At 57.2% G+C, this 10414-nt stretch overlaps 1 protein-coding gene across 1 annotated transcript; it reads right to left on the bottom strand.

Annotated features, from left to right (window-relative positions):
- Window positions 1-3325: 3325 nt before the first annotated feature.
- Window positions 3326-7923, bottom strand: LOC115406545 (selenoprotein N-like). The gene is made up of 12 exons (XM_030116653.1): window positions 7530-7923; window positions 6667-6784; window positions 6454-6584; window positions 5867-6079; window positions 5654-5778; window positions 5254-5391; window positions 5062-5143; window positions 4503-4688; window positions 4320-4425; window positions 4113-4225; window positions 3915-4016; window positions 3326-3819 (listed from the first exon to the last, which is right to left on the bottom strand). Exons 1-12 carry the CDS (start codon window positions 7716-7718, stop codon window positions 3649-3651), a joined length of 1674 nt encoding a protein of 557 aa, XP_029972513.1. The 5' UTR covers window positions 7719-7923; the 3' UTR covers window positions 3326-3648.
- Between the last annotated feature and the right edge of the window lie 2491 nt (window positions 7924-10414).

Here is a 10414-nt window from a genome sequence, read left to right as displayed (position 1 = left end):
CTCTCCTCCTCCTCCTCTTCCTCCACCTCTCCTCTCCTCCACCTCTCCTCTTCCTCCTCCTCTCCACCCCCTCTCTCCTCCACCTCTCCTCCTCTCCTCCTCCTCCTCTTCCTCCACCTCTCCTCTCCTCCACCTCTCCTCTTCCTCCTCCTCTCCACCCCCTCTCTCCCCCTCTCCTCCAGTCGCTCTTCGTCTCACATTCAGCTCAGAGCAGGACCTCTCATCTCAGCACCAACCAGACCCACCAGAGACCTGCAGCCGGTCCAGCCTCAGCCTGGGGCTGTTACAGGAGGGGGGTTACCTGGGGGGGCTCAGTGCGTTCATAGGGGCTCCACAGTGGGTCCATGGGGGGGTCCATGGGGGGTCCATGGGGTCTCCTTACCGTGGATTTTTGGCAAGTGAAGAAGAAACTGGATAGTTTGGGCCTCCTGGACCTCTGGACCTCCTGGACCTCTGGACCTCTGGACCTCCTGGACCTCTGGACCTCCTGGACCTCTGGACCTCCTGGACCTCCTGGACCTCCTGGACCTCCTGGACCTCTGGACCTCCTGGACCTCCTGGACCTGCTGTGGCCTCGTTTCCTCGTTCAGAGTTTAGAGACTGACTGTGGCTGACAGCAGGTCTACGCTGCGTCCGTCCCCCTCTGTCCCCCTCTCCAGCGCTGGTCTTCAGTTCCTGGAACCTCTGGCCTCATCAGCTCCTTCTTTCTCCCAACTCCTCAAAGCATTTGCTCCCTCAGGTGTGTGTGTGTGTGTGTGTGTGTGCTGCTGAGGAGGAAACCCTCCACTAATAAAAATCCCACAGTGGGCAGTTAAACCTCAGACTGCTCATTTCTCTGAGTCCCTTTCACGTCTCAGTCCCAGGTCCGCGGTCACCGCGGCGCTGGAGCGGCGTGTTCAGGCGTCCCTGGTCTGCGTGAGCGGGTTGTCCGCGGCAACGGGCTGCTGGGCCCTGTCTTTAGGATGCATATCGGTTGAAATAAATAAAGTTGTGGTGACCTCAAGTGTTTTGAGTTTATAGATGCACCCTTCCAGTTAAGTTTCATTTCTGTCACCTTCATGAACTTTGTCGTTGTTTCCAGTGGGACTCGCTCCAAGCCGCGGAAAAACAGACGGAGCAGAACCCTGGAGGCCTCTGGTGAGACCGGTTTGTGGCAGACATGAGCTCAGTGCTGCATAGAAAGCCGAGCTGACACGAGGTGTGTGTTTATGCCGTTGGTTTCAACGGGACGCCGCGCACAGCCCGCTCAAGTCCGCGCAGAGAAATAGACCTGATCTCTATTTAGAAACCGCGGCGCGGATTTGAACGGGCCACGCACGTGGAGTGTGAAAGGACTGATCTGTTTGCATGACGTTCTGACTTTTCTACGCAGCCACCGTGCAAACCGGACAGGTCCGCGCCGCACAGCCACGGATGTGTGAACGAGGCCTAGCCTGAACCGCTCTGGAAAGACCCGGATCCCTGCAGGGCTGGGATGTATTCCACACGGGTTTCCATGCGGTGCTGAGAGTTGCGTCGACGCGGCGCAGAGCGGTGTCCGTGGGGCCGGTTCTCCTGGGCATGGTCAGGGCCCGCTGCCTGAGAGGCGGGTGGGCTCTGGGGCTCAGCCCGGCCCGGTGGAGCCTCCACCGACCAGGTTAACTGCTTCCAGCTTGATTGGTTGGAGCTGTTAAGTTAGTAAAATGTATTTCTACAGCGCTTTTTACAGACCGGAGTCACAAAGTGCTTCACAGCCAAAAAAGCAAAATATGAAGACAAAAGAACATTGAAAAGATCATGTAAGATATAGACAGGAGATCGTAAAACACTGCTCTGACATAAAAGCAGGGTGATAGAAATCATACAGGTTCCAGAGGCGGTCCCCCCTGGTTTAAAGTGAGTCCGGGGGACTCCCAGCAGGCTCTGGTGAGCGGACCTCAGGCTCCGGGCCTAGCTGTATGGGTTGATTAGGTCTCTGATGTACATGGGAGCCATGTAGGGCTCGGAAGGTTTTTAAACCGGACACGGAGCAGAACAGGGAGCCGGTGGAGGGATTTTAACACAGGAGTGAAGTGGGACCTCCAGGTGGCGCTGGTCAGCAGCCTGGCAGCTGAGTTCTGGATGTTCTGAGACCAGCAGCTCTTTCTGGTGAGGCAGTGAACAGGCTGCTGCAGTCGTCCAGCTGTGAGGGTATGAATGCATGAAGGATCATTTCCAGCTCATTCTTTGACACCATGGGTCTGAGCTGAGCGATGTTGCGCAGCTGGAAGAAACAGGTTCTAACCAGCTGGAACAAACAGGTTCTAACCAGCTGGAACAAACAGGTTCTAACCAGCTGGAACAAACAGGTTCTAACCAGGTGGAAGAAACAGGTTCTAACCAGCTGGAAGAAACAGGTTCTAACCAGCTGGAAGAAACAGGTTCTAACCAGCTGGAAGAAACAGGTTCTAACCAGCTGGAAGAAACAGGTTCTAACCAGGTGGAAGAAACAGGTTCTAACCAGGTGGAAGAAACAGGTTCTAACCAGCTGGAACAAACAGGTTCTAACCAGCTGCCTTGAGTGGTGGTCCAGTGACATGGTGCTGTCAAATCACCGCAGGGTTCCTCAGTTCGGTTTTGGTTGAGGGGCTCGGGTCCCCGAGGTGCTGCTGATAGTGGGGATGGTTCTGTCCGGGCCGATGGTGAGGGACTCGGTTTTTCCTGAGTTGAGTTGGAGGCTGTTGCCACTGAAACACTGCTGGTTTGGGACCAGCAGGTCATTAAGGAGCTCGGGTTGTGGGTTTCCGAGGGCTTGAATGAGCAGAACAGCTGCAGGTCGTCGGCAAACAGGTGGTAGGAGACCCTGAACTGCTGGATTATCTGGCCCAGAGGAAGGAGATGCAGCAGGAACAGGAGGGGTCCCAGGACTGAGCCCTGAGGCACACCGCACTGCAGGCTGCCGACACTGAAGCTCCTAGCAGCCAGGTAGGAGAACCACTGGAGCTCTGGACCCGCCAGACCAACCAGGTCCTGCAGCCTGTTTATCAGGATCTGCTGTCCAACTGTGTCAAAGGCTGAGGACAGGTCCACCAGGACCAGCACTGTCCGTCCCCCCGAGCGGCAGACATCAGGATGTCGCTGGACTCGTTCAGTAGAGCAGTCTCTGTAGAGTGGTGTGTACGTGTGGTAGAGGTCACGCATTAAGCCACGCCCACTGAACAGGCTCTACTCCTGGTCACCTCTGACCCGGAGGCGTTCTGCGAGGAGACGAAGCACCTCAGCAGATCTACTGCCGAGACGCCAGCCGGTCGTCTGGTTAACCTGAAGATTCCCCTCAAGGTGCAAACATGACGGAGACCCGAACACACCGAGTTCCCAGAGTTTAATTATTCCAAAATACTCCAACATCTGAAGATAGAAATAAACAAAAGGTACCAGGAGCACAGGATCGATAACCGAACAAAGCTTCGGACATAAAAATAAGGAAATAGGCAAAAGGAAGAGTCGGGATGAGGATCATGATGGGATCTGATTCGAAACCTCCAGTCAGAACCACAGAGGAGCCTGGAGGAGGACCAGGACGAGGACGAGGTCCTGCAGCAGCCCCGGCTGGACATCAGGCTCCACCCACTCAGACGGAGCTTCAGGTGGAGCCTTCACCACCAGCGGGGAGCAGCAGGAGGCGCCGTCTCACTCGGGGGGGGTCCGGTGGGCCCGGGCCCGCTCCAGCCCTTCCCTCAGGAAGCGGATGTAGGTGGAGGTGGACGGGTCCTCGAAGCCGGCGGAGAAGCTGAAGGACGCCTCGTCCTCCGGCCTCATGGCCGTCTGGTCCAGGAAGACGTTGGCGTTGATGTGGTGGAGCTGAAACACCAGAGGAGAACCGGAGGAGAACCGGAGGCTTCAGGAAGAGGAGGAGGAGGAGGAGGAGGAGGAGGAGGAGGAGGAGGAGGACTCACGATGGTCCCGTTGGGCAGAGCCACCATCATCTCCACGGGGAAGGTGTAGTCCGCCAGGTGGAGGCCGGCTTTCTCTGCCAGAGCCGGGTTCTGCTCATCAGCCTGCAGGAGACGCACAGGTCACACCAGGCACCGAGAACCCCACCCACCGAGAACCCCACCCGACCAGAGAAACCCCCCTCCCTCCACCCAGCCCACCTGCAGGCCCTCCAGCTCTCGGACCAGAGACCAGCTGCTGATGAAGCTCTGGTTCAGCAGCGTCAAGACGGGCGAACTTTCCAGGACCGTCTCCCGGAGAGTCCGCCCCGAACCTGCAGCAGGGACAAGAGAGGACTGAGACACTGGAGGACACCCGGAGCCCCCCCCCCTCCACCCGGAGCCCCCCTCCCCCCGGCGGAGCCTCACCTCAGCAGGACTGGTCGTCCAGCGCCCCCCACAGCAGGATGGAGTGCACCAGCTTCTTCTCCGCCTCGGCTCGCTGGAAGGCCTGGGAGAAGGGCAGGTAGGACACCTGAGGACGGGGGACAGGGGACAGGGTGAGTCCTCCAGGGGGGGGAGCCACACGGCCCGGGGGTCAGACGGCTCCACCTTCTTGAAAGGGTAGAGGGCCAGCTCCAGGCGCCGCGCCGCTTCCTGCCGGCTCAGCTCCGCGCTCCACACGATGTCCTCGAAGACGAAGTGGACGGGCTCGGCGGCGTCCCGGACGTCCACCACGTCCCCCCGCTCGTCCGTGATGACGGAGGGCAAGGACGGACCGGAGGACCGCAGCTCCATCTGGAACCGGGACAAACACACTGTAACGGACGAGCCCGGCGGGTGGCGTCCCGACGGCAACCCGAGGAGACACCGCGGCGGCGTCCCGACGGCAACCCGAGGAGACACCGCGGCGGCGTCCCGACGGCAACCCCAGGAGACACCGCGGCGGCGTCCCGACGGCAACCCGAGGAGACACTGCGGCGGCGTCCCGACGGCAACCCGAGGAGACACCGCGGCGGCGTCCCGACGGCAACCCGAGGAGACGCCGCGGCGGCGTCCCGACGGCAACCCGAGGAGACACCGCGGCGGCGTCCCGACGGCAACCCGAGGAGACACCGCGGAGGCGTCCCGACGGCAACCCGAGGAGACACCGCGGCGGCGGACAGCGTACCTGCGGCAGGTATCCGATGTCCACCTCCATGTTGCTGCTCTCACTGGCTCCATAGAGCCACTCCATGTCCACGTTGAGAGACCTGAGGCAGAGGACAGGGTGAGACACACACAGACACAGACACAGACACAGACACACACACAGACACAGACACAGACACACACACAGACACAGACACACACACACACACACCGGTCGTTGGGGACGTAGAGGTGGAAGTGGCGGACGTGCGAGGCGTCTCTGGAGAGGACGATGTTCCCGGTGAACTGGCCCGGCGTGAACCAGAACGGGAAGTCTGGCACCTCGTTCAGCTGGAACTCAGCGTGGATCCTGCAGCGGGAATCGAACCGTCAGTCAGTCCAGGTCACAGGAGGCGGACTGAGGGAGAACATGCAGCTCCTGAACACACACACTGCCACAGCCTGGCCAGGACCAGGACCAGGACCAGGACTGGGACCAGGACCAGGACCGGGACCAGGACCAGGACCAGTACCAGGACCGGGACCAGGACCAGTACCGGGACCAGGACCAGGGCCAGTACCGGGGTCAGCACCGGGACCAGGACCAGGGTCAGTACCAGTACCAGGCTCACCGGAACACGATGTCGTAGTAGGCGTCGCTGGCGGCGCGGAGGCAGGCCACGGCCCCCTGGGGGGCGAAGCGCGACTTGACGAAGGGCCGCGGGTGGAGCATGCTGAGCAGGGCGTGGATGAGGACCTGCGGGCGGAGGGGAGGGGCGTGAGTCGGGGGGGGACAGGGACGGGGGGACGGTCTCCCCCCGGACCCCGGCCGCCCCTCCACTCACCTCCTTGCCCCGGGGAGGGGGGGGGTGGTAGCGGTTGTTGGGCAGGTACCCGGTGAAGACGCTGAGCTCGCTGGGGATCAGCCACCACGTGTCTCCCACCGCCAGCCCGGAACCCGGCGGCAGGAAGGCCCGGAACCGAGAGGCGGGGAACGAGGAGGACGGAACCGCCGGAGACCTCCAGGACCGAAGACCACTGAGAGAGCTGTGAGACACCTGCAGGACCCACAGACCCCCGGGGTTAAACCAGGACCCACAGACCCCCGGGGTTAAACCAGGACCCACAGACCCCCGGGGTTAAACCAGGACCCACAGACCCCCGGGGCTAAACCAGGACCCACAGACCCCCGGGGTTAAACCAGGACCCACAGACCCCCGGGGCTAAACCAGGACCCACAGACCCCCGCCTGGCCTCCAGGAAGCCCCCTGCCCCCCCAGGAAGCCCCCTGCCCCCCCAGGAAGCCCCCCTGCCCCCCCAGGAAGCCCCCTGCCCCCCCTCACCCCCAGGAAGCCCCCTGCCCCCCCAGGAAGCCCCCCTGCCCCCCCAGGAAGCCCCCTGCCCCCCCAGGAAGCCCCCTGCCCCCCCTCACCCCCAGGAAGCCGTCCCGGCTCTTGGTCATGGAGTCCAGCAGCAGCGGCTGCATGTGGGCCTCCACCATCAGCGTCTCTCCGTCGGGGTCGTGGACCAGGTCCTCCTCCGGGTCCGCGGGAGCCGTGACCCCTGCGGGGAAGCAGAGCGGGCGGGGTCAGCGGGGGGGGTCAGCCCCGGGGCGGGGCGGGGCCGGGCGGGAGGCGGGGCCTACCGGTCAGCCTTTGGGCGATGGGCCGGAACTCCTCGGGGCTCAGGAAGCAGTCCTGGTCGCTGTCCAGGGACGAGAAGAGGAGGACGCCCTCGGGTCCCAGGGTGCGGACGCTCTCCTCCTGTGGGACACCAGAGGAAGAGCGTTACCACGGCGACGAGGCTCTGATCGGGCTCTGCAGGAGAAGGACTCCATGGGGATCGGGCTCAGTGCCTGATGACCTCTCAGCGACCCCTCCAGACATCAGGAGCCACCTATTGAGCAGCGAGCTCTGTCACTTTAACCTCACTCAGTTTCAGTTGTCTCGTGTTTGTTTGGGCTGTTCCCCTGGTTCTGCTGCTCAGAGCTCCAGGTTCTCCTTCACTGAGGAATCCTCTCAGCGTTCCGCTGACTGGATCCATTCCTGGACTGGATTCATTACTGGATCCATTCCTGGACTGGATTCATTACTGGATCCATTCCTGGACTGGATTCATTACTGGATCCATTCCTGGACTGGATTCATTACTGGATCCATTCCTGGACTGGATTCACTCCTGGACCTCTGAAGGCAGACTGCCAGCTGAGGCTCCAGCAGTGGAGCCACTGCAGAGCCGTAGACCCACATGGCTCCACAGCTGCCCCCTCCTCGGCCCCCCGACCCCTCCGGCCCCTCTGGGGCAGAGCGTGTGTGCCAGCCGGGGTATAATGGAGGGCGGGACGGGGGGAGGACAGACAGAGGGCCGCCCCCCCTCTCCTCCCAGCTCCCCGGGGGGAGCAGCCTCATGTCTGGCTCCGGTCCCGGAACACACCCTGTCAAATCACACGAAAACGCAGGAAGAGGCTCCAAACGCCACAGATATGAGAGATGTCGGAGCGGGTCTCACGTGGCGCCTGGCGAGCTGAGCATCCTGATACGATCTGATCCCGAAGGCCAGCAGAGGCACAGCGGCGACCAGCAGCAGGCTCCACGTCCCCCGGGACATCCACGACCCCGCGCCCGGGGCTCGGAGCTCATCCTGCGGCGCGCTGCGGCTCCCCCCATCGGTCCCTCTCTGATCCACGTCCGCGGCCATCCTGGACGTCCGCCGCGGCTACTCAGACCGCTGCATGGCCGCCAGACAACGGCCGGAAACCGTCCCCAGCTGGCTCCTCTGCAAACGGGCTGTAAAATGTACCGAGGCCGGGCTGGTCTGTGGCCGGGACTGGAGCCTCCTCCCCGGACTGGAGCCTCCTCCCCGGACCGGAGCCTCCTCCCCGGACCGGAGCCTCCTCACCGCTGCCCGACCGCCGCCAGAGACGTTCAGGGACAGCTCGGAATTCTGAGCGCTCACATTCACACCAGCGACACAGTGAAAAAGGACCAGTTTGTCTCACAAAACAGCCCCCTTTCTGGAATAAAACATACTAAACAACCCCCTTTCTGGAATAAAACATACTAAACAGCCCCTTTTCTAGACTTTTCGAGGCCAAAACGTAAAAAAAAACAGCCGCTTCTGCAGAACAAAACGGAAAGAACAGTTGATTTTCCAGAACAAAACCAGCTCCTTTTACACGCTAAAACATACAAAAATGGCTTCTTTTCTGGACTAAAGCATAGAAAAACTGCTCCTCCTTCTCGACTTTTCAAGACAAAAACATTAAAAAAAAACAGCTGTTTTCTAGACCAAAAAATAAAAACCAACTACTTTTCCAGACTAAAGCATACAGAACAGCTTTTTTTAGACCAAAACAAACAAAACAGACCAGTTCTCTACTTTTCTAGACCAAAACAAAAAAACTGTTCCTTTTCGAGACCAAAACATAAAAGCCAGCTCCTTTTCCAGACTAAAACATACATAACAGCTCATTTTCTAGACTAAAAACATACAAAAGAGCTCCTTCCCAGGACTCTTCAAGACTAAAACATTAAAGAACAGCTCCTTCTGTATACCAAAACATACAAAACTGCTCACTTTCTCAACTATAATCAAAAAAAAAAAAAAAAACAGCCCCATTTTAAGACCAAAGAATAAAATCAGCTCCTTTTGTAGAACAAAATATGCATAGAAGCTACTTTTCTGGACCAAAACATAAAAAGCAGGTTGTTTTGAAGACCAAAACGTAAAAATCAGCTCCTTTTCCAGACTAAAGCATGCATAACAACTTCTTTTGTATATCAAAACATACAAAACAGCTCACTTTCTGGACCAAAATCTAAAAAAACAGCTCCTTCTCAAGACTTTTCTAGACTAAAACATACAATACAGCTACTTTTGTAGAACAAATCATACAAGGAAGTTCCTTTTCTGGTCCAAAACATAAAAAAAAAGGCTATATTGTAGACCAAAAATTACAAAACAGCTACTTTTGTAGTACAAAACATAAAAAGATAGCTCATTTTCTGGACCAAAACAGAAAAAACAGTCATTTTCAAGACTAAAACATAAAAGACAAATCCTTTTCTAGACCAGCTGAAATTCTGGAACAAAATGTACTAAATAGTTCATTTTTTGGACCAAAACTTGCAACACTGGGCCACAATACACCAGCCACATCATTACAAACACAAATAGTCCTGCTGTACATCAAGTAATTCAAACATGACTGTTTTCATCTGAAAAAGAAGCTGTTTCGAAAGATTTAAAAAGGAGTTTTCACCACTTTCCACTTAATCTGGAGTCACAACACGGTGTTTGACAATTTGGCCATTTTCCCTTTTAAAGCTGTTTTATTGAAACAGTTTTGACTTTTCCTCTCTTCCCCTCTCAGCTGCTCAGTAGTGAAGAGTGAACAGGAAGTCGTGGTTCTGTCACAGGACTGGATGATTCCTCAGGAAAGCCTCCCAGCCTGGAATCAGACCCACACCTTCTCTCTCTGCTCCACTGTGGACGGTCCAGCCCAGAACCTCAGCAGGGAGTCTCCCGCCAACAGAAGATCTGCTCTGAACGCCAGAACCAGAAAACGTGAACATGCCTGCAGTTCTCATTCACAAAGTCTGAATTCTGTGTTAAATGAAAATCTATTTTGCCCCAGAGGCTGGTCTGTTCCCCACTCTGGACCTTCAATAAACCAGTATTACACTCTTTTATGGATGAGCTCTTTAGGGCAGGAAAACATCCAAACTTTGACCAGAGTCAACATTTGGAGGCATGTTTAAACCAATAATTCATATTGATTTGAGGAAAAGCATAAAGAGTGTGTGACAGCTCAGTGCTGAAGGGTTCTATCAGCCGGTCGTCTTCTGAACCACTTCATCCTGACCAGGGTCACCGGGCCCACCTGGACCAGGACTGGGACACCGAGACGGCTCCATCTGGACAGGGGAGGACGGGTTTCCCCGGACTAACACACACACACACACACACACACACACACACACACACACACACACACACACACACACACACACACACACACACACACACACAGAGGACTGAACTGAGATCTAACCATGAACAGTGCTAACCACTGCTACACCGTGACACTCAACACATTTTTAGCCACATCCAGGTGTTTCTTTGGGGTCGTTCATTGAGGTAATAAATCAGGGGTGAACTCCGGTCCTGGAGGCCGCAGCCCTGCATGTTTCCCATGTCTCCCTGCTTCAACACAGCTGACTGTAATGATGCTCGTGATCAGCCTTTCTGCTGGACTCGGCCATGAATCTTCATGGGATTCAGGTGTGTTGAAGCAAGGAGACATGGGAAACATGCAGAGCTGCGGCCCTCCAGGACGGCAGTTCGCCACCCCTGTAATAAATGATCCATTAAACACATGAAGTCAAACACTT

The sequence above is a fragment of the Salarias fasciatus genome, chromosome 19, assembly GCF_902148845.1.
Source record: "Salarias fasciatus chromosome 19, fSalaFa1.1, whole genome shotgun sequence".
NCBI classification, from domain to species: domain Eukaryota; kingdom Metazoa; phylum Chordata; class Actinopteri; order Blenniiformes; family Blenniidae; genus Salarias; species Salarias fasciatus.
The sequence above is the reverse complement of the archived record's forward strand: the minus strand, read 5'-3'. Positions and strand labels throughout refer to the sequence as shown.